The sequence below is a fragment of the Mizuhopecten yessoensis genome, unplaced genomic scaffold (genome assembly GCF_002113885.1).
Source record: "Mizuhopecten yessoensis strain PY_sf001 unplaced genomic scaffold, ASM211388v2 scaffold7901, whole genome shotgun sequence".
Taxonomy (NCBI): domain Eukaryota; kingdom Metazoa; phylum Mollusca; class Bivalvia; order Pectinida; family Pectinidae; genus Mizuhopecten; species Mizuhopecten yessoensis.
Window position 1 is genome coordinate 261315 of NW_018407279.1, and position 26810 is coordinate 288124.

The 26810-nt window shown below is 37.6% G+C and overlaps 1 protein-coding gene across 1 annotated transcript in view; it reads left to right on the top strand.

Annotated features, from left to right (window-relative positions):
- The first annotated feature begins 22732 nt into the window (after positions 1 to 22732).
- Positions 22733 to 26810, top strand: part of LOC110454488 — a 30216-nt gene continuing 26138 nt past the window's right edge. The window contains exon 1 of the mRNA XM_021503995.1: positions 22733 to 22808. Within this exon, the coding sequence (XP_021359670.1) occupies positions 22793 to 22808 (16 nt within the window). The 5' untranslated portion in view covers positions 22733 to 22792. The remainder of the gene's footprint in view (positions 22809 to 26810) is intronic.

The window sequence follows — 26810 nt, forward strand, 5'->3', positions numbered from 1 at the left end:
AACGAGGCCTATATAATGCAACTGAATTAAAGCAATCGACTTCTCAAGTTATTAGGCTGGTGTAGGATATGTCGGCTACTGTTAGGCAACTAGTCTGGTTTAATATAGCCTTACAATCAACTGTTGTAAGTAACTAGACTATCGGTAACCGAGTTGTCGAAAAATGACAGTGGGGTTGAAGCTGGTACAATAATAATTACAGTCTGTAGCAGACAGACAAATCATCACACAACGATAAAAATACAGTCATTTTGAGTTAGAGTTTGCTAAAAGTCGTATAGCATTTGTATCCATTAGTTTGATTGGTCAGACTTGTTTATGTCCATTAGTTTGATTGGTCATTCTACCCGCGAGGACTGTTTTCAAGCTGTAGCATACTCACAATCTATCGTAAGGACTCTGATCTCATACAATCCGTTTCAATTTTTACGATAAATGACCTTAGTATCTTCTCTGTATTGGTATGGTATATACAGTTTAGTTTAATTTGCCATACGTGCGTCTTCAGAATTTAAAAAAATAACCACAAAAAGATTACCTTGAAGTCGGTCACCAACTGATGTTTCGAGGAAATCACACGTCTGTATGACTAGAATGTCTATAACATCCTCTGATTGATGGAAAACTGAAAATCCTTATATGTTCCTGATACCTCATTTTACGACTGTTCTTAAGCAAAGTGATAAGGCAATACCGATTTGTGGCAATAAAGATATACTGATCTGTAAAAATAAACAGTAGAAAATATATAGCGCGATATCTCAATAATAAAATAACTATTTCGGTTGGTATTTGCGGATTTTTAATGACGTTGTTGTTGTTTGGAGTTGAATGGCGCCCTGGTTGGCCCAGATGACGTATGTTCTTCCTGCTAATCTTGACAATTCAAAAAGAAAGCTTGTCCTCTACGTGCTAAATTGTTCTGTTTTATGTTATGACCTTATCAGATCGTCATCTGTTGCAGATATGTTATACGAATGGTGATAGTTTATTTGTTCACAGTGAGACCATGTACTAAGTAGGTGGCTACCGTTTCAAACTAACGTTATTGTGGACTTCCCCTGTTCCCCAGTCGTCAAAATATCTGTGTCTTACACTTCCTTGTACTCAAGTCCTCTCCCCCCCCCCCGTTGTTAGTTGGCAGCAGACAGCGACAGCGCTATCACTTGAAGTCAATGCACCAACATACCGACACCAGCATTATACATTACAGTGACGAAGACACGTCCTTAAATGTCTTTAATAGGACGCTAAACCCTATCAACCAAACATGATTTCTCTTTTGCTTCAGTATCCTTAAGATGTCTAGATCTCTGTGTTCCTATTTTTACCCTGCTATCGACGTGAGGATCATCTGGCTTTTTTCTGTAGCTTTGTGGTAGTTAATGTTTCTTCTTTTGTTTTCCCTCAGCTCCTGATATCTTTCCATTCGTTTCCAGTTTCATTCTCGTATTACTCTTGTCAACGCTTTTCTTTGGCGTCTCAAACGTGTTTGCTGTTGTTTACCATTTTGCTTTTGCGTCTCCTTTTATATCTATTGTTGTTGGTGTTGTTGTTGTGTTCTCTGAGTTAATGTCGTTGTCGCTTGTTTTGTTTGTTTGTCCCCTCGGTTTCTATTTTTGTCTTTTTGTTTTGGTGTCGCCTATGTTTGTGTTGTTGGTTTTGTTTTTTGGTCACCCAGTTCCTGATTTTGCCTTTCCCTTTGTTTTGGCGTCTTTTCTGATCTTGTGCTTGCTTTCTGTTTTGTGTTGGTGTCCTTTTTTGTGTTTCTTAGTTCCTGATGTTGCTTACCGTTTAGTGGTGTCCTTTTTGAGTTTCTCAGTTCCTGATGTTGCTTACCGTTTAGTTTCAGGGTCGCCTCAGGTCCTAGTGTTGTTTACGGTTTAGTTTCAGTGTCGCCTCAGTTCCTGATGTTGCTTACCGTTTAGTTTCAGTGTCGCCTCAGGTCCTAGTGTTGCTTACGGTTTTGTTTCAGTGTCGCCTCAGTTCCTGATGTTGCTTACCGTTTAGTTTCAGTGTCGCCTCAGTTCCTGGTGTTACTTACCGTTTAGTTTCAGTGTCGCCTCAGTTCCTGGTGTTGCTTACCGTTTAGTTTCAGTGTCGCCCCAGTTCCTGGTGTTGCTTACCGTTTAGTTTCAATGTCGCCTCAGTTCCTGATGTTGCTTACCGTTTAGTTTCAGTGTCGCCTCAGTTCCTGGTGCTGCTTACCGTTTAGTTTCAGTGTCGCCTCAGTTCCTGGTGTTGCTTATTGTTTTGTGATTCCTTAGTTCACGTTGTTGTCTTTTGAGTGTGATTTCGGTTTTTATCTTTGTGAGTTGACCCTATATTTTATTTTGTTCTGTTTTATTTTACTTAAACGTATGGATGACGTTTAATGCATTTCGCTCGTCGAAATGCCCAACATTGTTCTCTGAGAGACATGTTGGGCCTTTATCAAGATACTCAGAATTGGCTTTTATTGTTTCAGATGCTGTTTGATAGTGCGTAGATACTGCGTGTATACTGGCTTGTTTTTCTGTCAGCCTTATTTGGTAAAAGGATGATTCCTGACGCAATGTACATTTAATAGCCTCTTAATGTACTGCGCGTTTCAACAGAGGCAGCACTAAAACCAAGCTATGTAGTATACTATCAGTATTTGTAGAGTGATTGATACTCTCCAGTCAGCAGCTTTAGGTACCTGTTATGTCTCTGATGTTTTGTGTTTTGTGGATATATAATTGTTTCTTGAATACACCCGTTTTTTGAAGTTTTTGAAATGTGCGATTTGAAATGAAAGTGAACATTTTCTTTAAGACATCGTTTAAAGGTACTGTACATTGCCGCTCGCAAGATATTCGCATCAGTTACGATGCATAGTTGTATACCGAGAGAGATATACTGTTCCTTTGAAGATACAAAAATGCTTCGTGTCATGCAGACTCATTAGTAAACGTGTTTATTGGGGTATTTTTTTAATCTTCAATCCTTATTAACCAGTATGCCATTGTATTTTCAGCATATTTTAATGTTTTTACTTGCTAGTTGCACTTGATGTAAATATTCATCCTTTATAGAGGGTTATTTCGCTTAGATTTAAATTTGACGATTAATAATAATAATTAATAATTGGAGGTTGTTATATACCGCTTTATCACAACCTAGTTCGTCGGTCGTCTCAAAGCGGCTCACAAATTATTATCCGTGGTTATAGGGCCCTTGCAACTAGCCAGTACATTTCTCAACTCCCTGGGGAGCATACAGCCGGAGCTGCCATTTCGGCGCTAATAGCTAGCATTCAATAATTCTAGCACTGCCCAACCACGTACTCATTTCCAGCTGAGTAGACTGGAACAAGCGGAGTAAAGTATCTTGCTCAAGGATACAACACATTGCCGTGCCGTGGCGCAAACCCGCAACCCTTCGGTCACGAGCCCGGCGTCCTACCACTGGACTACCGTGCCTCCTATTAGATTTAGAAAGTCAACAGCAGGTCGCAAAATTTAAGTCACTAAAACAAATAAGGGAATTTAAATACAATCAACATCGGTTGTTGATAGTTGTATATAGCAATGGTGTTAGCTGAAGAAGTGTCTGGGAACGCCTTCTCGATCCTACAATCTTTTGTAAATAAAAAGTTACTATTTTTTTAATAAAGAAGACAAATCTGGTATTGTTTGGTACATACAATTTCACGACGAATAATTCCACAAAAAGGAACTGCCACTATATATTAGTTCTAGTATTTTGCTAATGTCTTCAACTCAGGTGGCTTGATCCCATTATTTATTTCTGTAATTCTGTAAGAAAATAGATTAAAAAGAAAAGCACTTGTGAAGTTTTAATCCTAATCAGAAAACAGTGCCACAAATGACAATCAGTTTCATTTGGCCAGTTTTTGGACATGCGTGAGAATGATTAAAAACGTATCTTATAGAATGGGTTCACCTTTCTTCAGATCAGACTGCATGGGAAAGGTACAGAGAAAATTTTGTATTATGTTAGTAGAGCTGCATTATACCGAGAACATTGTTTAGAAAAGGCATTAAAAGACGGAAAGCTGCAGCTATTACATTGTTTTACATTGCGTTTAAGATGAAAAACAGAACCAATATGTTACCAGCAACCATTGCATTTAACAATCGTCACCCACTCATAAACATATTCCGTCTTTGCGTATTGCAGAGTTATCTTCTCTTGTGAACAAGTATTTATTGTTACGTCATTTGTTTGTGAGAGGAACGTCATCAATTTTTGAGAAAACGTAGTACTTTTCTCGCACAAACCAATGACGTAACAATCAATACCTGCTCACAAGAGAAGATAACTCTGCTATACGCAAAGACGGAATATCATCTAACCGATTAGACTTTCCAATACAATATCGTTACTTTTCCCTGCACCTTTACGCTTTTTGAACAGGTTAGACTGTGATATCCGTAGAACGAGTTATACTGTGATATTCTAATACTCAACACACACCTCCTTGTTTCTTTTTTTAAGTCTGTATGTTCCCCTCTGTTTGATTTCTTCAGCTTTGATGAACCTTTGGAGTAAAGCTTGTTGGATATATTGTAAATGCTTTAGGAAAATAGGAAGGAGGATTGCCTGTTTCATATCACGTCGATCCTCGTTATGATATTCAAAGACGTAATCGACATCCTGGGTGTTGTTCTTGACACAAGAAATAAGCCGTATTGGTAGAAACAAAGACTACAATTGTTTATTTGTGTGTGGAGTTACAAACATCAAATCCAGCAAAAGGTTTAGGTAAACAGATGTTTTTAACCTCTTTTTGACACGGGACCGTACCTTGTTATTTTTGGAAAATATCACACACAGAAAGCATGATTTTGGGAAAACAAAGTGATTTTTCCAGGATTTTTGGATAATATAGCAGAAAATATCTATGAGGAAGGACCTTTATTAGGAACCAAAATTCACTGAAAAAATCTTTGATAAAATGATAGCATATTCCTCCTTCTTGTTGTATTGGTTTTTTCTTTCTAGTCTTTCTGATATTACACGTATACAGAATAGCATTCTCTGTGACCAATATTAGGCTTCTTCTTTCTTTATGTAAATGTGTCATGGATACAACCATTGTGTGTTGCATTAACTTGTGACAAACCCGTTTGCCTAATTCATGGAATAACATATGTGTGCTTCGAAATATAATTCATGTAAAAAATATCAAAGCTTCCTTTGGTTTCATCTTCTGCCATATCGAATCTATATATAGATTCTTTTTATCTTGTTTTCTCTGATTACCATCGGTGTTGACCTTTTATCATTGACCGTTGACCTTTTATCATTGACCTGTCACAGTTGATCTTGCACTGTTGACTTAATACAATTGACGTTTTCGATACCCATTCTAGGGGCAATATCTGTTGCAAAGTTCTTCGATACGTTTATGTGGTGGTGCTACTTTTTCTACAAACTAATCTACGCTATTTTATGCTACAGTATTAACTTCTGTCATTTATACCATTAATTCAATAAAAATATAGCTAATGTGGAAACAGTGGTCATGATAGAGCCAAACGGTTAAGCTTTGCTGTATATATATACCTTTGCTTTGGAACCTCGATATTGACAGCACGGTGGCAAGGCTTTGGAATAACGTAGTGCCGTAATAAGTCGTCTTATACTACCAGTTTAAACAACAATCCAATGCCCTTTTTTGACGTTTATATTGAATTTTTGTGTCAGCGGTGTCATTTAGTATAAAATTCACAGTATAACATGGTTTGATGCAGTTTATTCGCCGTGAACGACGGTAGCCTAACCCCCGGTATTGCCGCCGTTGCCTGACTTACGGTGTTCACGGGACACACTTCAACTCGGAGATCGAGGCTATATTGTTAAATTGATTTAGACTATGGAGTTAACGATCTGCATGCACACAGCTGTTTCTACCGTGGCGCGTGCTCTCGCTCAGACCACGTGGCCCGCCCTCTTCTGTGTCCTGTAATGTATCAAGTCAAGCGTCTACTGGAAAAAACGTCATACCGCCTCCTACATCAACATACAGCGATACAGACAAACTCCCATGTGACTCTGATTGGATTGGCATGTTTGACTTAATTACAGTGTAATGATACATTGGGAAATTGATGGTAGTATTATGGGATGCGTTCGAAGTCTGGCTGATTGTAGTGTACCTATAATGGCTTAGATATCTGTAGAGTAAAGCTTGTCGGTTACACGGGGATGTATTTATGGACAGGTTTCTGAGGACGCCCGTCACACACTGCTTATATTTACTTTACACCGGGAAATATACACAACTTCTAACACTGTATGCAAATAATGTGACGTGGTCGGAAAGTAGATCAGCTAATTGGTAATCAGGGATGGATTTACAATTCTGATTTGTTCGTAGCTCTTCGCTGTAGTATCGAACGGATGAATGCATGTCAATTCCCTGAAGATATTTTCCATGTTTTCTTTGCGAATTACATTACCTAACACCTTATAATCCTCAATATTACAGACTTGTTGACAAATTGGTCGTTAAAAGGTGTGCACAAACTGTTTGTGGTGTTGATTGTTATAAAAACGTTGACACACTGGTCGTATAATGGTGTAAAAACCTTTTTGTGGAGCAAAGACTGTTATAGAAACGTTCTGTCTTCATTGAAATCAGGCCTGGATCTATATCAGGTGTCACGAGAAAAGTGGTTTTAATTATGTTTTTCCGTGAATATTTTATGATAAAAATTTATCTGATGTAAAAAGTATTATTTGGAAACGTTTGCATTTCAAAAACCTTTGAACATCAGAGTATGAAGAAGAAATTTCTTGGTATAGACAGTAGCCATTGGAACTGTTATAAGTGTGGGTAGCGGTAGGCAAAAAACATCATTTTTCTCAATCGAGCAAGATACGGAAACCCATACGGAGGCACTGTGGTTTTTGTTTCCAAAAGAAAGAGTTTTTGAACACTTGAATTGTTACCTTACGGACTAAGGACAGCTTACCTTTTTACATATCAACAAGACAATATGTTTTCCTGAAGATTGAGAAAGATAACAAAGGAATACGTCAGAAGTAGATGTAACAAATGCGTGCGTGTTTTAAACTTTCCCAAAGTGTTAAGTGCATCCATGGAGCTGAGGTTAGACTGGTTAATGTGATTCCCTTATGATGCAGTGAACATGGACGGAAGAATTTGTGTTTTTGACTGCGTTTTAATTCATTACGAATGTGAACAGGATTGATATCCTTAGTGAAAGACTGTTTTTATCACTTGGCATACTTCTGCTGTGTGACGTTACTTTGTCGAGTTATAATGCAAGGACCACAATTTATCATAACAACGGCCGAGGTTCATTCATCAGTTGATGATAAATTAGGTCAAGGTTCTTTGGCTGGTGATGACAAAATAGGTCAGGGTCGTATACCAGCGCAGGATCAAGGCACGAAGTCACCACGAAAAGGTCAAATAAGACGCCAGAGGTCAGTTCAGACCCAAGGTTGTGTTGAGGAGGATATGGACAGGTACAGTAAAAGTAAGTAATGATCCTCAACATTCTTACACCTCTGATCTTACACCTCTGAGTGTAGCATAGCTATCCGCCATAGTTATTTGTATGGGGTAGAATTATCTACCATAAATATGAGAGTGTTTTTCCCTATTTGATGTATCTTAGAGTTTCCCACTATACTTGTGGGTATGTAGAGTAGATTATCTTACGGTCTTGTTGGTGTCGGAATAAAAGTGTTGGTATGGAAATCATACCAAAGGTAGCATGGGATTCGGTTCCGAAAAGAGGCTTGCCAAGGTTGCACGCCCAAAATCTACACAAAAGGGAGAACTCTTTTCTCACATATGTAAATTAGGTATAAACACAATGACACTGTGAATACAACAACGGAAATAGATTTCATAGGTAACACACGACAAATATGGCAGCCGGAACAAGTGTGAAAACGTTATAGTTCATTATTAAATAAATGTACATTTACCAATTGTTTGTTAAATAATTGCTTATTGTTCTTGAGGTGATGCCAGGTGCTGAATATGTCTTTGCATTAGACATCTTCAGCCGATCAAAACAATAATTTATTGACGTCAGGTATACATCGAAATGGCCCCAACTTTCAAAACTGCAACTGACAAGATGCTGAACATTTCAAATTCTACTGATTTACTTTTATACACTACTTATGCTTGATTGTCTCGCATGGGTGTTCAGGATGGAACACACGCGCTTACCTTACTAGAAAAAAGATGTCTAGCTACTTTGTAAGTATTGAGTAAAGTTATTTCCCGTTATTGTAGCCTAACGTTTTATCTGTATCATGTCAGAGAGAAGTCACTTTGGATTAAGGAGATCTCTATCTTCTTTCGTTGTAATGGTAAATGTTGCTTTAAAATAAAAACAAAGACGTTATATTTTAAAACTTGTTAACTTATTTTCAATGCGAGCACATTTGGAAATTGGCAGTGTTGGGAATTCGGGGGTAGGTCCTCCTCATAAAGGGTGTCGTCACACAGGAAGGCTTCAATGTGTCGTTCTCACTCGACTTCAAGGGTTTCGTTACTTTTCAGAGGCTTACCTATAGCGGAACAGTTACTTACCCGATGAGTCGAGGAAGGACGAAACAGCTGTATGCTGCAGTGTAGTTCATTTCTGGTGTACTGTTTCTACATGTATTACCATATATTAAAGCTGCAATCACCTGTGTGTGTTGTATTCATTTCTCTGTGAAAATGCATTATTCTTATATTGGTCTGCATGCTCCTACAGTAGATAGAATAAAACATGTTGTAATGGGACAATACAATTGAAATCCTAATTCCCTGATACGTATCCGTGGGTTCCTTCATCTCCAGGCCGGCATTAAGAAATAACACGAAGCAAATAGTTTTTGAAGTATTTGAAAGAAAGTGGTTCCTCACATAACGTTGACTCAAATCAAACTGTTTACTGTACATCGTATCATCTGTTAAATACCAACACCACGACCTCAGATTGTTAAAGCAAACAGAACCAAAAACACTGTTTTCGTTCCCTGTTGTCAACCAATCAACATTGCTGTCTCTTTACTGTGTATCGTATCAACCCATCAACATTGCTGCCTCTTTACTGTGTATCGAATCAACCAATAATTATCACTCTCTACTCTTTGGTTATCAACCAGTAAACATCAGTCTTTTTACTTTCGTTTTTAACCGATCAACATTGCTGTCTCTTTACTGTGTATCGTATCAACCAATCAACATTAATGTCCCTTTACTGTGTATCGTATCAACCAATCATTATCACTCTCTACTCTTTGGTTATCAACCAGTAAACATCAGTCTTTTTACTTTCGTTTTTAACCGATCAACATTGCTGTCTCTTTCGCTGTCAAGGTCACACAACCCATTTGTTAGCTTGCACCAATGGGAGATGCCGTGACGTGTGTGTTCTCGCAGCGTAAATTATCAGGTACAAAAGGTTTAAACCAGTAAACATCAGTCGCTTTACTTTCGTTTTTAACCGATCAACATTGCTGTCTCTTTCGCTGTAAAGGTCACACAACCCATTTGTTAGCTTGCACCAATGGGAGATGCCGTGACATGTGTGTTCTCGCAGCGTAAATTGTCAGGTACAAAAGGTTTAAACCAGTAAACATCAGTCTCTTTACTCTCGTTTTTAACCGATCAACATTGCTGTCTCTTTCGCTGTAAAGTATCAACCAAGCAACATCTGTCTTAAATGTGTGTTTATTCGTCCAATCATACTCCTTTACATCATGTGTTGCGATTAATTGCTCTTTGTGTGATAATCTGTTCAGAATGGTTGACTGGACTATTACTATCAAAATCCAGAATAAGATGCGAGTCGTTTTGTTTCAAATCGTGTATATTATTATTAGTCAATAATGCATTGTACAACAGTACAAGACTCGACTTAACCTGTCGCGTAAGGGTAACATGAGCTGTAGGTTTTAACCATATACAATGTAAATTATCTAATGTAAATATGATATACATTCTCATTCTGTAACAGATAGTTTGATTGGTCCCTACAGATGGAACAGTACACGTGGGAGGAGGATGTGTAATAGGGATGCTGATTGGCATGACTGATTAAATAAACCTTTTGTACCTGATAATTTACGCTGCGAGAACACACATGTCACGGCATCTCCTATTGGTGCAAGCTAACAAATGGGTTGTGTGACCTGGCAGTTGATTGGAGGAAATGTATTTGTGTTATGCCCCTGAGGACCAATAACTGACCTAGAAAGTGCCGGTCACGGAGAGACTACATCTGTTCTGTTTGAAGCCCCCATTATAGTGATCGCTGTAACATCAAGCGGTAAATAATCGCACTAATTGTACAACCTTATATATAATTCATACCGTGTAGCGTTTATTGCTAACATAGGAATTACTCCTATTTGTAAAAAAGAATCTTCTTTTTTTTCCGAGATCATAAAAATGATATTCTAACTTATAGCTTACATATCATTTACAGGAGTATGTATCGATGAATGTAATGAATGCTTATAATTATGTCTTTGATCAAGTGAACTTGGTATAACCAACTGAAATCGATGTTATCATTCTGGAGCGTTTTTTGTAAGGTTATTTTTCAGGAAGGCATTATTGGGGGTACATTTTGGTGGGTGATATTTTGCAATTTATTAAGTTGAAGATATTTTGGAGGTTATTGTTCAGGAAGGTATTATTCTTTAGGGAGTTTTGAGGGTATTTTTTGACCGGTAATATTCTGGAATTTATTAATTGAAAGGTATTTTTGAAAAGTATTTTGGAGAGTATTATCATAAAGGGTGATATTACAGAAATTGTTTGAAGGTATTTTTAAATGAAATTTTATTATGGGAGTTATAATTATGGATGAAATTAAACTGGAGCAATTGATCAGGAAGGTTTATTTCCTGAGAGTTCTTGATTCCCACACAATCCGAAGTTCAGCACTTGTACTTATTTTGTGTGCGACTATTTTTTACACAATTAGTGAGAAAACATCATGCCAAATAGTTATGAAACTAACTTCACTTTGTTGTGTTTGAGCTTGATACAATTTGATAGTCCGACTTTGTTGTGTTGTACAAAAATTGTAGTTTTATATCATAGAAGAATATACTATGTCTGTCAATAAAAAAATAAACTGTTAACTTTGTCTCTCAAAATAGAACTTTTGCTACCGTTATTGAAAACAAATCTTAAGCACAAATTAAGTATGCTTTCCTCTCGGAAGAGAGGAAATCCTCTAGGATATCCATCGATATCAAACTCGCTGATTTGTATTGTCCAAAAACCAGAAATATAATCTACAGGCTATTCTTTGTGAAATAAATGACAGATTTTGCTTTGCTGTTCGGTAATAATAAACTGAAATTAGGTCTGTTGCCATGGTAACGTTACACCAGTTGTTATCGTCACTGGGAAATGAGGCAATACCATACCGGATATTTGGTCAAGACATCTAATCTAGAAAACGTAAGCGGTCACTTGTGTCCGGAACGCTTCTACGGCGAGCGTTGATGGTTGAACTAACGTCACCCGGGGAGTATTGCGTATCCTTATGATGTATGGTTAATAATACAAAGTGGGAGTTTAAGTGGAATCAACAGCCTCGGTATCGATCGTGTACCACTCACACAGTGTGTAGCTTTCTGCACGCGTGTGATAACAATGTGTCACGTACACACGTTACACACTTCAAATGTACGTTATCATCACGTCAAAATATCAACTGGGATCGTTAAAGACAGGTCAAGTACAAAAAGTTAACACGACCGTTTACTGGTGTTCTACAAGTTACTTCATTGTGTTGGCAGTTGTCCATGCTTCGGATGCCGAATCTCCTGACACGGAGGCCTAAAGTTCACAGTGTTGTGGTAGTAGTATATGGAATTTGACAGTTTATATAATAGATAAACACCAGGGTTCTGACACTACCTCGATGCTACTGGGCTGGTGCGAACATCAGAATATATAGATATGTGACTTTGGTTTTGTTTGACATAATTTGAAAGGGATGAATGCAATGGAATTTCGCTGCTGATTTCTGGATGCTACTCGTCTGGTGCAAACGTCAGCATGTTAATTACAATGTATGTCAGTGTACGGACTAGCGCAGTAATGATGAATACACACTCGGATCCTGAACACACACATTCTACAACAGTTATAAAACGTGTACTTCACCAAAACTCCCTGTGAAACTGGTATGTCATAGTGATGTTATGACTAGACTGAGACGTCATCTTGGTGTAGTTAAAATATTTTGACTTCATGATGATTTAATGAACAAACTGTTATATTCTGATGACGCTTTTATGATGGTGTGACGCCAGAAAGGATTTTTGGCGCGATGTGCTATAATGAGAATATTCTAGGATGAAGGAATAATCTTGCAATTGCAAATGTCGAGGGGGACTGTTTTCAGATCCCAAAAGAACGAAGAACACGTGAGAAAAAAAGACAGCTGATAATGTTATTACCATCTATATGGTATTTTATTCAAAGAATCAATGACACCAACTGTCACGTGATATAATAGGTAATATATATGTGAAGAGGAGAGTATCTCTGTATTGTGACTTTACTGTCTTGTGTCATGGCCTGTCTTTCTAGTTACACTCCATGAAGTTATTACAGCCGATGATACTACACTATAACAAATAGGGAAGAAATGATATAATCAGTTATCAATTTTAAAGAAAGATAACCAGTTTCTTGATTGAATAAGTGACCAAACCTTACGCCGCTCTTTCGTTCTCGGACATGCCTTCATAATAACAAACAACACGTATGCTCGTGCAAAGTCAATGGGGCATGGAGAGTCGTACACGTGTGACGCGAGTTCCTGTTATTGAACTGTTCCGTACGACTCGATATATGAAGTTAATTCCTAGTCCAACTCTTATCTACGGCGAAGGAAGTAAATCTGCACCTAAAAGTAGAGAGCTGAACTGTTACCTTAGACGCAGTACATTCGCAAACAAGGGAAGGAAGGGTCGCAGTGTTGCTATGACGACTGGTATGTGTACAGTACTTCAGAAGGATTTTTATTGTACAAGTAATCACGTCTATTTTCTGATAAGTTGTATTTCTTTAAAACGCCTTTGTCACGTAAATGACTTTACTCAATGTTATATATAGAATTTATTATAAAAAAGTGCTCTCATGTTTAAACATATGCTTAAAACCACTGATGAGACGGTTCAATGTTTCTGCGTTCCAAACATTGGAAAAATTGAACCAATCATAATCGTCGTCTCATGGGCAGACAACACAGAACTAACGCAAGGAAATCATACTGATTTTGATCCGGAATCCATTTGACTGAAGGATCACAATAACATCTCAATTAGTGTGTTAACGGGTACCACTGCATCAGTTACTCGCGAAGAAGAGTTCAACTCAGATTTTTTACCTAGAGTAGTGTCCCTTCTATATAAAAGATGAAATAACACAAGAAAGGTGTTTCTGGCTTTAGAGTTACTTCCCCTGTAAAGCTATTCATAGGCTTTGCAGCCCGTAAATTGGAAACTGATCTTGAAGCAATTACAGTATAATTTCTAGATGGCAACATCATTGATAAAGTAAAGATTTCGTAATATAAAGGTTCCGTTTTAGAACGAGCTGTTTTCTTTTTTAATTTCTATTTTCAAAAATTCTAGTTTTGAAAAACTGTTATCCTGCAAAATTCACCGAAGCTTCTGATTTTGATGAAATATTCTTCTGAAATACCAAACAGTAGTGGCAATGGTGAATTTATCGTTTAATTTGTTGGGATCCTTTACCTTAACAAAGTGCTGTCTAATTAAACACAACACAAACGTGAATTTCCTGTTATAGGTTTTGTACAAAAGGTATCTATATATAAGTAACGAGACAACGATTTGGTATCATTTTACATCACATCCAAATGTCTACATAGCCGAATCTACATAATCATGTGTGCACCTATTAGTGATGTTAAAACTAATATATACCTAATTAGGGTTTACGACCCCTGTAATAGGAAAACAATTATGATTAATTTGGGCAGAATTCTTTTCGGACGAGTAATTACCGTTACATTGGGTTTTGTAGTCACTTTCCCCCTTTTGCTGTATGCCTACACATGTTTCGGAACATTTTTGGCATTGAGTACAAGTGGTTTGTCCTTAGTAGACGAAATGGCCCTTTGGCGAAGTTAAATCTTTGTGTTGCTTTCTGCACTGGTACACCAAATTCCTTATACACGTGTTGCCATACCTCGTTTTTCTGGCAATTATAATAATTATAGGAATTATAATAATTAAAGCACCTAAGAGTAATTTCGCACATTTTATGGGGCGCTATACAAGTGTTATATAGTGTTATTATTAATTAGTATGTGGGTTCTGTACCACAGTTTATGGGGCGCTATACAGATGTTATATAGTGTTATTATTATTAATTAGTAGGTGGGTTCTGTACCACAGTTTATGGGGCGCTATACAAATGTTATATAGTGTTATTATTAATTAGTATGTGGGTTCTGTACCACAGTTTATGGGGCGCTTTACAGATGTTATATAGTGTTATTATTATTAATTAGTAGGTGGGTTCTGTACCACGGTTTATGGGGCGCTATACAAATGTTATATAGTGTTATTATTAATTAGTATGTGGGTTCTGTACCACAGTTTATGGGGCGCTTTACAGATGTTATATAGTGTTATTATTATTAATTAGTAGGTGGGTTCTGTACCACGGTTTATGGGGCGCTATACAAATGTTATATAGTGTTATTATTAATTATTAGTAGGTGGGTTCTGTACCACGGTTTATGGGGCGCTATACAAGTGTTATATAGTGTTATTATTATTAATAAGTAGGTGGTTTTTGTACCACAGTTTATGGGGCGCTATACAGATGTTATATAGTGTTATTATTAATTAGTAGGTGGGTTCTGTACCACGGTTTATGGGGCGCTATACAAATGTTATATAGTGTTATCATTATTAATTAGTAGGTGGGTTCTGTACCACGGTTTATGGGCGCTATACAGATGTTATATAGTGTTATTATTAATTAGTAGGTGGGTTCTGTACCACAGTTTATGGGGCGCTATACAAATGTTATATAGTGTTATTATTATTAATTAGTAGGTGGGTTCTGTACCACAGTTTATGGGGCGCTATACAGATTGTATATAGTGTTATTATTATTAATTAGTAGGTGGGTTCTGTACCACAGTTTATAGGGCGCTATACAAATGTTATATAGTGTTATTATTATTAATTAGTAGGTGGGTTATGTACCACGGTTTATGGGGCGCTATACAAATGTTATATATTGTTATTATTATTAATTAGTAGGTGGGTTCTGTACCACGGTTTATGAGGCGCTATACAGATGTTATATAGTGTTATTATTATTAATTAGTAGGAGGGTTCTTTACCACGGTTTATGGGGCGCTATACAGATGGTATATAGTGTTATTATTATTAATTAGTAGGTGGGTTCTGTACCACGGTTTTTTGGCATCGAGGTTATATTTGTACTTAACATTTTAAACATCAAATTTGATTTATCAAATCTTTTGCAGTTTTTTTTTATATTTTATATAAAAACCTGAGAAATGATGAGAAATAACCTGGAAATTCTAGTATCAACAAAACTGTACATCGAGTTCAAAATCAATAAGTTATGTTCTGTGCTATTAATTTGTTTGGGAAAAAAAATCCTCCGATATAATATGGCAAGTTATGGGTCCTTTTACGACACGGTCTCCTCATTAGCTGATTCCAACGATTTAACGTTACATTTGACATATTTGAACTACCAAAGGTTACCATTGAATGCCTTCATATGACTCGAATGTTTTTATCCAATCAAAGCGCGCGGCGTTTTATTTCAAAAGTTGATTATTAATTGTACAGTTTGTATGAGCATCAACCACAATAAATGTTTAATGATATTATGATAAATTCATCGTATCTATTAAGTCAGTTTCAGCTGGAAGGAATTTGTTAAAAGAGGCAACGATAAATGTTGTATGGTAGTTGTTAATTTTTTTTAAAAAAACACCTGAACTTCACTGTTTAGTTAAAAAGAAAACGCTTGAGCAGAAGAGTTACATTGAGGGAGAGAAAAGTTGTTGGAGTGACGATCATTTCGTTTTCTTGTTTTTATCTAATGAAAATACAATTTGTTGTCGGATGCTTTTGCTCATGGTTCTTGAAGGACACACACTTACAATTCAAGGGCAATACTAAGACACAACATTGGGAGCTTGATATGACAGTAATGGATGATTAGGTAAGAATATACCTTCTGTATTCTACTGCATGCTGATGTAAGAGATTACTATTTCTGGACCCCCTGTCAGATGGGGTTGTTTTACTGTAAGAGACTACTATTTCTGGACCCACTGTCAGATTGGGTTGTTTCCTGTAAGAGACTGCTATTTCTGGACCCACTGCCAGATGGGGTTGTTTTCCTGTAAGAGACTACTATAACTGGACCCCCGCCAGATGGGGCTGTTTCCTGTAAGAGATAACTATTTCTGGACCCACTGTCAGATTGGGTTATTTCCTGTAAGAGACTGCTATTTCTGGACCCCCACCAGATGGGGTTGTTTCCTGTAAGAGACTACTATTTTTGGACCCACTGCCAGATGGGGATGTTTTCCTGTAAGAGACTACTATTTCTGGACCCCCTTCGAGATGGCGCTGTTTTCCTGTAATAGACTACTATGTCTGGTTCCCCCTGCCAGATGGGGTTGTTTTCCTGTAAGAGACTAATATTTCTGGACCCCTGCCAGATGGTGCTGTTTCCTGTAAGAGACTACTATTTCCGGCCCCCTGCCAGATGGTGCTGTTAACTGTAAGAGATTACTTTTTCTGGACCCACTGTCAGATTGGGTTGTTTCCTGTAAGAGACTACTATTTCTGCCCCCCCCCCCCCTGCCAGATGGTGCTGTTAACTGTAAGAGATTACTATTTCTGGACCCACTGCCAGATGGGGTTGTTTCCTGTAAGAGACTACTATTTCTGGACCCCCACGAGATGGGGTTGTTTTCCTGTAAGAGACTACTATTTCTAGCCCCCCTGCCATATGGGGCTGTTTTCATTTAAGAGACTACTATTTCTGGACCCCTGCCAGATGGTGCTGTTTCCTGTAAGAGACTACTATTTCCGGCCCCCCTGCCAGATGGTGCTGTTAACTGTAAGAGATTACTATTTCACGACCCACTGTCAGATTGGGTTGTTTCCTGTAAGAGACTACTATTTCTGGCCCCCCTGCCAGATGGTGCTGTTAACTGTAAGAGATTACTATTTCTGGACCCACTTTCAGATTGGGTTGTTTCCTGTAAGAGACTACTATTTCTAGCCCCCCTGCCATATGGGGCTGTTTTCATTTAAGAGATTACTATTTCTGGACCCCCACCAGATGGGGTTGTTTCCTGTAAGAGACTACTATTATGATCCCCTTGCCGGATGGGGTTGTGTTCCTGTTTGCCCTCCCTAAGCTTCACTGAGAATCTAATATTGAGCTGCTGCACACCTCTCAACACTTGGTAGCTCTGTCATTTTATTCTCCTTCCTACTCTCCTTCTCTGTGATATCTCTTTAAGCACATCTAGGCCCGTATTCATGAAACCGTTCTCACGCTCAAGCATTGATGTTGTGTTCAAACCAACTTTCTTGTAACTTACTTAAATCATGTCAAGCGATCAAAAAGTCAGATATAAACATTGAAAACAGTGTTTGGTTTTTAGTCTCTTTAGACTCTAAATCATTGACAAAATAAGATTTCATTATTTATTGATAACGGGAACAAGAAATTATAGGCTTGATCACAAAATCCTTGCTTGAGCATAAGAAAGGTTTCATGAATACGGGCCCTGGTTGGCCAGTTGTCAGAATGAAACTATCATGTAGAGTGTTGCACTATGCTAAGAAAGACGATATGTTCAGATTACTTTTTATAACTTTGTCTGAGACATATTGAGACGCAGAAAGTAAACGTGGTCTCTGTACAGCAGTTTGTAACTTTAACAGAAATGAAAAGACAGATTTTAAACGTGATCTTATACAAAATAGAGACCGACTTCAAATGTGATTTTATACAGCTGTTTAGAACAAGGTATCTATATGTATAGAGAGAAGGACTGTGAATGTTATCGTTATACTGTTGGTGTAACTAGGTATACACAACGTACAGCTAAACAACGAGTGAGAATATTAAAGGGAAATGTTATGTTAAATATTGAAATAATGTACGTATGCTTTTTCCAGATGACACCCTAGTTACTGGGGATATTTTATTTCATTTCGAAAAAACGTTACGGATAGCATATACAACAACTTATTCAATTTTAGAATATAGTAATTCAAAAATATTATGTCATGTAACACGACTCAAAAATAGGGCAGGTAGGTTGAGATTTTGTTTACTTTTAAGGGCGGGTTGGGAGGGGGTCGCTTATTTAAGAAATTACAAAAAAAGAAAGTTTTCAAACCAATTGCACCCTTTTTAATTGATACTTAGGTCTTTTAAATAATAATACTCTTCTATTTGTTTACGTTTGACACAGACCGAGGAAATGCGATCGTTGACCATTGACTTTAGAAGTCATTTAGAAAACATGGTGTTTAGTTGAGTTTTTTAAATGGAGAAATATATGAGGTAGTAGTATATAGATGATACAAAGTTTATCATACAGTATTCTCAGGGTTTGTCGTGAGAACAATTTTCTTATCGCGTGCGCGTGAATATCGAAAGGCCACCGCAGTGATAATCTATAAATATACCATTACGTAACATATCGTCAAATTAATGTATTGTTCTTGGCGTTTTACATAGCACAAGTACCTTTACTTTAAGCTTAATCCAATTTGCAAACCGAAACCTTCAACACTCATTTTGCATTCCAAGATTTTATCGTGTACAATTGTATGCCTATTTGGCCAGCGCTATATACAGTACTTCCAGCTAGAAACAATGGCCACGTTAGTTCCACCAATAAACACTGGGCGTGATCGATTACACGGTGTAAAACCTCTCGGGAAGGAGAACGGCGAGTAGCAAGGCATTTATATTTTGCCTATCCATCCGTCTAATGTTATAGGTCACGACCTTGCCTTGGCCTGTACTTTGGGAATTGCGGATAATGCCCGTTGTTTTATTAATAAGACACATATCGCTACTCATAGGCGTTGTGGTGGGACGGGTTGCACAACACAAGAAGTCATGTGCTCAATGCGTTATCGATGGTCGAGAGAAGAACAGCGTCTCCATTCCTGGCAGGCGGTAAATGTTTTCACTGGAACTCATCTCTTGATATTGTCACTTTTCTGGAAAGTTGTGCGTTTTGAAACTCACTGTCCAATTTTGTAGACGACATTTTCCCACTTATAGTATCGCTAAATGGCGTTTTTGACTTTTGACTTTTTTAACAACACGAGCATATCACGAGGTTTACAGTAAAGTAGGAACCCGAAGTTGAGGAAGTGATTTCATAATATTATTTGTTGCAGAGGATGACACAAGCATCCACTGACTTTGTTTGACTTTATAACAACACAGGAATATCACGAGGTTTACAGTAAAATAGGAACTCGAAGCTCAGGAAGTGATCTGATAATATTATATGTTCGAGTTGATGGCATATACCTATGTCTATCTGTCAGTGAATTGAAATTACGTTTAAGGAAACGAATCCTGAGTCTGAAAAAGATGAACTGGATTGATAAGTTGATTTTTTGATCAGCGGATGACAAGTTCGCTTCAGGAAGTGAAGTCTTAGAACGATAAACTCGAAGGAAGTTTGTAGCATCTTTTAATCTGTGGATTTCAAATATGTTTTTAAGTAACAAAGTCTTAAAAGAATGGTCTTGATTGGAACAGGTATATTTGTTCACTAGTGAATAGTTTTTTCAACGAAGACATCGGATCATCGGAAAAGTTGCTCCATTACAGAATTATACCACACCAGTACGGCAAGGCCGATATCACATGACTTGATTACAAACTTTTAACGGTAACGAACGTATGTAACAGGATGCTTTGAATAGTGTGGAATAATGGAAATGTGCAATGTGTTATATAAATAAGCCAACTTGATATTTACTATAGAACTGTAATTTATGCAAAAAACCCATGTTTTACTGCTGATGAAAGGCGTCGATGGCATCTGTGACCCTATGTGTTGATTACCGATTGATGAGAGGACTACACCCACAGTATCAATTTATATCGGTGAGACTATCTCATTAATTGGGGTACATCGTCAGTCGGTTTAGACTCCGATAGGGTTTTATTGGAATACCTCCCTTGAGAGATTGAAATAAATTTCACGAGAATTTCATGGACGGGTTCTGTTGACAAGGTCGAACATCTGGTGACAATGTTGCCATAAGCCAGAGTTTGTGCGATGACGTTCTGTGGGTTGGCCTAGCACGCCATTAGTAGATGTGATGTTTTGTCCAGCTCTCGGTGTTGCAGAACTAATTAAGTTTTGACATCAAAACCCGTGGATGGGCCTGTGTACATAAGTATTAATGTATGAAGTGCCGGCACGCGGTGTTTGACACCTACTGATGGTATAGCAACACCACTTCTAAATGTCACACTGCTCTCACGAGACTTACAAACACCGGCAACAAGCAGGGGCCTTCCCGTGAGGCAAAGCGGCGTGTCATAGTCAAACAAACGCTTGAGGAAATACACAGCGTTAGAACGACACTTGGAAATTACACTTTGCACTTGTGTCATGAGTTTATTTCATCATCTGACGGCCGAGTCGAAATATCGAAAAGGAACCGAAATTGAGATTTCTGGAGTTTGAAATTATTTTGTCAGATAATGACGAACAGTATTTCACTAAAATGCTATTTACACAGTTACCTTGGTGATACTTTAATTAGTTAACCTGATGATGGTTTAATAGAAATGGTTCAAGGTTCTAAGAAGTGACATTAGCAATACAATCACAGAATTGCTATGTGGAAAAGTTATGCAATATAATAAGATTTCGTCACGTAAGTCGGATTAAAGTCTCGAACAATCTCGTGAGGTCTTGACAGTCGATCATTCAGGTAATTATAAAACGGATGTTATCATGTAATAGCACATCTCTCTGTAAAAACGGTTGAGACAAGGTCTCGGAAAATCTCGTGTGCCAGTCTACTGACAAGATCGTTCAAAAGGCAGAAACTAAGTGAATATAAGTGATTCTGTTTGGAGTAATCCGGTATTATACGTTGTATTTCCAAGGGAGTTGAGCTGAAAATGTAGGGACGAGACGCCTATTATACTGGCATTAAAAGTGTTTGCTGGTCGTATGTGAGTGATCGTGCTGGAATATAGATGTCAGGTTTTTTTCATCACAATCATATAGATGACACACCAATATATTTCTTTTTCATAGCTCATAGTTAATTGGTTATTGCATGAATCCGTCATCAGTTCTGAAATGCAAGCGAAATGTCGTCGGAAAAATGAAAGCGGACAATGAGCTGTCATCAATTATACAAAAATCCCTCCGTTGTTGGCTCGGCGGCCAGTTGAAACTTGGAGAGCTGCTTGTGAAACAGAAAAAAGGAACGTTTTATCCTGGATTAGCTTGTCAATTATAAAACAACCCTCAAACTGCGGGACAAAACTGATAACAACTGTGGACGCCATTAATTATTCAGAGAACATTACATCGTCTGTATAAGTGTTATATAATATTGACATTTGACAAGGAGATCTAGCTGTTAAGGCGTATGAGTATTCTCACACTTCGGCCGGACTGGGGTGCATTGCTTCACACTACGCAGTCCGCTACGTATAACTCTTGATTCAAACCCGAAACGGATCTGCAAAAAATCCGGAAAATCGTGAGTCAGAATATTAATTCTCACGTGTAAATCAATACTGATGGCATTTTAAAAACTCACCTATTTTTTAATGTGACAATATTCATTTCTGTTGCGAACAGGCAATGCTGTTATTTATGCAAGGCGGCCATTCTCGTGTGCACTCGACGATAACACTGTTGTTGGTTTGGGACTTCATTTTTAGAAAAACGGTTTGAACGTTGAAAAGGTAATGACGTTTATATAGTGTGGTAAACGAAGAAATCTTCTTCAGTTTTATGGCCAGGAATTGCGTGTTCTTTGAAGTGCTCACAAACATCTGTGCTGGCCGTTGCTGCTCAATCAGCAAAACGAAGAGCGTTTATTGGAAAACAATGGTTTTGTATATGAACGATACTACAGAATTACATACTGTGTTACAGTAAGTCACGGCGCTTGGATTTACCGTTCTTTAAAGAGGGGAAACATCAACGCTCGAAGCAAATCAACGCTCGAAGCAATACTTAGTGATCCTGAGTATAGACTTGCAAATTTCACCCGGATGTACATCTTATTTGGTGGAGAGAAAAACCAAATTCTACCGAAACCTTTGCGGTAGTTTTGATTAACTGTATTTTTTTTTTTTTTTTTTTTTTTTTTTTTTAAATTTTTTTTTTTTTTTTTTTTTTTTTTTTTTTTTTTTACAATTCATTTCTTTGTGTCTTGTCTTAACAATCAACCACGGGCCCGAACTCACCTGTTATTTAAAACTTATCCACGAAACTTTTCTTGTACAAGTTTGTTAAAGGATCTGATACAGGAAAACTGCATTAGAAGGATACATTTGTTGACCATGATGTTATCGAGGAGTCAGCTAAAAGACATTAAGCACAAGGCTTTGGAGGTGGAAAAAGAGATTCTGGATGATGAGGTGTGTAAGTTCCTGTCAGACCGACACCCCGTGAAGGAGAAACCGCGGAAGATTCCATTACTCCTCTCGCACTGGGACTCGATCGATATGACGTGTAAACTGGGTAAGTGTCACTTCTGACGCGTCAATACAAAGTATCAGTAACTCTTAACTGACAACGTCACAATGCAAAGTCATGACTGATGACGTCCCAATGCATAGTCATAACTGATGACGTCATAATATAAAGTCATAACTGATGACGTCATACTACAAATTCATAACTGATGACGTTGCAATGCATAGGCATAACTGATGACGTCTCAATATAAAGTAATAATTGACGACGTCACAATGCAAAGTCATAACTGATGAAGTCACAATATAACTGATGATGTCGCAATACATAGTCATAACTGATGACGTCATAACAGAAGGGTTTTCATGGGGGATACACTAGTCTCGATTACTAACCTGTAATCGTTGGTGTTTAGAATGATGATTTCTGTTGTAAGAGGTTTATTGTTGGTCATTACGTGATAACATTAAGTTGTTATGCCTGACATTCTGGGTAAGATTTACGACAGATAAAGATGAGGTGTAATGTTGGTGGAAAATATTATCACGGATCTAGAGGTGTTGGTGACGCAGAACGTTCTTACTTTGAGGCTTGAACATATTTTATTTTCATTTGAATTTAAAATAACTCCATTGGGTTATATTATGAAACACGTACTTTTGTCTGCTAATTTTTTTTCCAAGTTTTGTGTGTGGAACATTTCGCAATCCATAATTTGTGAGTATGATAATATTTAATGTACCTCATTTATCTGGTTGTTGTCCACGTTATCAATAGGTAGCAAATTCTGGTACCGGAACAAGACGTGGAACAGTTTTAATCGGAATGTGCGGTTGTAATTTGTGATAATCTTCGTTGAAGAAAGGCTACACCTGTCTTATATAATATACAACAGCTCTTAGTGGTATTAATGGCTGTCCTATGTTTCATGTCTGGCAGTCCTATGTGCGAGAACTGTTGTCTCGTCTGTTTCTGTGTAATCGCTCAGCAAGTCATTCCTGTGGAAGAATGGTAATTATTTACTTTGGAAATTTGAAATTTATTGGTTGTTTGTTACTCATTCTTGGCAAGAGACGTTCTATGATTGGTTGAGGGCAAACCGTTTCAATGTTACGTTGTAAAACTACCGTTAGATAATATCTGTAATTCAACCATCTACAGTTCCAAATGTTGCGTTGTTATACTAGAGGAATACCATTAATGATGCTAAAACCGCCATCTTTGGATAGCATTTCTTATTACCATTTATATCTAGGTCCATATTTTATGACAGGCGGCAATCTTTGATTTTGACTGTTGAAGTTTGTCATTGCTATTTTCGCAGAAAGTGCTGGAAGGGTCTTTCTCAAATTTCATGTGTCAGTTCCCTTAGGTCTGAAGTTGTGCATGTTCACTTCTGAGACTGCCCGAAAAAGCAAAATATCCGACTGGCGATCACCTTTGATTTTTAAAAGTTAAGTTTTACTACCTGTATTTCTCAAGAGATTACTTAAGGGATCTTTTTCATTCGAGATATGCAGGTTTCCCTTGGTCAATAACTATGCATGTTAACTTTTAAGACCTTTTGGAAAAACAAAATGGCCGAAATTTGTTCCCCTCGACAAATCATGTTTCCCTTATTGTGGACCCGGACATTTCCTTTGACCAGGTAGCTCAGTCGGTTTGAGCGACAGAATCACAAGGTGGCGTCCAGGGTTCGAATCCTGGTCTAGCACCTCTGAATTTTTAAACACAGAACCGTGTTTTCGATTTTTCGTGTTTATTTCATCTTTATTATATTTTTCCTAAAGTACCGCAAGACATCGTTTTCTTTTCAGAAAAGATTTATTAAGGCTATAGTGATGCCATAAAAATAGTTTCCAATGTGCAGTTGCAGTTTATAGCAATGGTACGGGGATCCGATCCTTAATGAAACAATCACAGGTTTTTCCGTCACAGTTAATGCGTCGATACAAACTATGTAAGTAAGGTAGCCTGAGTAATATAACGGCTTCAATTAACGCCTTTGATACATTAATGATACGAACGTGTGAATAGCTGCTTGTATAAAATCTGATATTACACCTCATCTGGTTTAAACAATAATAGATGCACTTTACGTGATGACATTTCCATATCCATCAATTAACATATCTATGCATCGCTTTAAAAGAATACATTAAGAAATTTGGAATTGAAAATCAGAAAATCAATACACATTAAACTACCAGTAACTACTGACAAATATAGACAATAGTGGCGTCGTTTCAATTTTGCTCGGGATATAATATGTTTTCTATTTTAGTATTGTCATGTTACAAGGTTAATCGTTGACATACATAGACAACAGTGGTATCATCTCAACGTTTTTCTCAGGATATATGATTTTTGACGCGCCGCCACGAAGTAGACTTTGTCAGCATCTCCATCAACATTAAGTTTTTGCGTTTAAGTTATTTTCTCTGAAACTGTAATTATATAAGTGATAGACCAACCAACCAAACTTGACATGTGCATTGATGATAAAAGCAGGGCACAGGCCAGACATATCAATTCGAATGGCTTGTTTCCATTTGATTGTTGTCATGTTACAAGGTCAAAACTGATTTACTTCTTTGAAATGTAATGTCTGCATAAATTGTATATTGTCTTGGTATGGTAACGTATCGTACTTCTCGGCATGTATTGGGTGAATAGGTGTTTAAAGAGTTTCTGTTTCTAAAACTGATAACATTGATTTACGTACTGAAAAAACCCCAAAAGATTACCGAAGTGTCAACAGAACCGTAATTCGAACTCAAAATCGATAAAACTGAAAAAGCAAAATATTAACAAAGGAAAGATTTACATGGATACCCTTAAAAAGTACAAGGATGATAAGACCAGGTGTTCTGGAAGGGTAAGCGTCTTATCCTTCATCAACGACGCCCTCCATGTAAATCTTAGTGGGATCCCAGTAATGTCATGTGCTCACATCGAGATCTCGGGTAGTGACAATACCTGAAATCGACAAAATCACTCCAGTGTTTCTAAGGACAATCTCTGAAGCCCAGTCGAAAATCTAAGGTCAAGGTTATAACTTAAAAATAAATTAAATGGATTGAAATGAAACAATTCGCTTGTCTGCTACTTCCTGTTAAATTTTTTTAACCAAATTTCATAAATCGTCAAAAAATATGTTTACATCGTCGATCTCCCGTTGAACCTGCTGAAGGTTAAAGTCATATATTGTGGCTCACTATTACAGCTGCAGAATATCAGGAGGATTGGATTGTCCATGCATTCCTACCCCATGTTTTCAATAAAATTTCTTGAAACTCACACAATTCTTCCTGATATCTACCGCTCAGGACCTGTTGATGGTCACACATGGAGGTGAAGGCAACAATTCATACATATAATCTTAAAATGATATCGGGAAAGTTATCAACCAAAGTTTATGAAAGTACATTCTCAACAAGATGGCCAGTTTTCTTGTTTCCATATACTTTGTAGATATACACGCCATACTAACAATCTAGCTCCCACAATGATGGCGGCGAATTATGGACTGTATTCTGTCCTCTTGTTTATAAATTTCGCCAGTTTTGTCTACTTCAACATTCTTTCCCTTAAGCGCATAATTATACTGTCCGTATCAAATTATCATACGTACGTCTAGATAGATTCGTGTCTGGCGCTGCGAGATAATTTTGTTGTGAGAGCGACTGTCCATCAGTAGCGGGGTATTGGTTTCAACTTCTCGCCATTTTTTCCGAAACGGGAAGTGGTCTCAATCGCTTTGATGATTCGCTTTGACAATGCTGTGTTCGTGCCAAGTGTGTATCGTGCAACAGCAAACGTAAGGGAATTGACGGATTTTTCGACGTCTCATCTCATTATTTGTATGAACGGCCATAAAGACGTCCCCTCGTGCAAATTCCCTCAATCATTTTTTATGCGACTAATGACTTGGTAGAAATAATTGAAACTTTCCACACGGTGCTAAGCGTTCTATTCAAAAAAGGTAAATAAACGATCAGTTCAGGTTTCGAGGATAAGTGTCTGCCCCCCCGCCCCCCGCCCCCC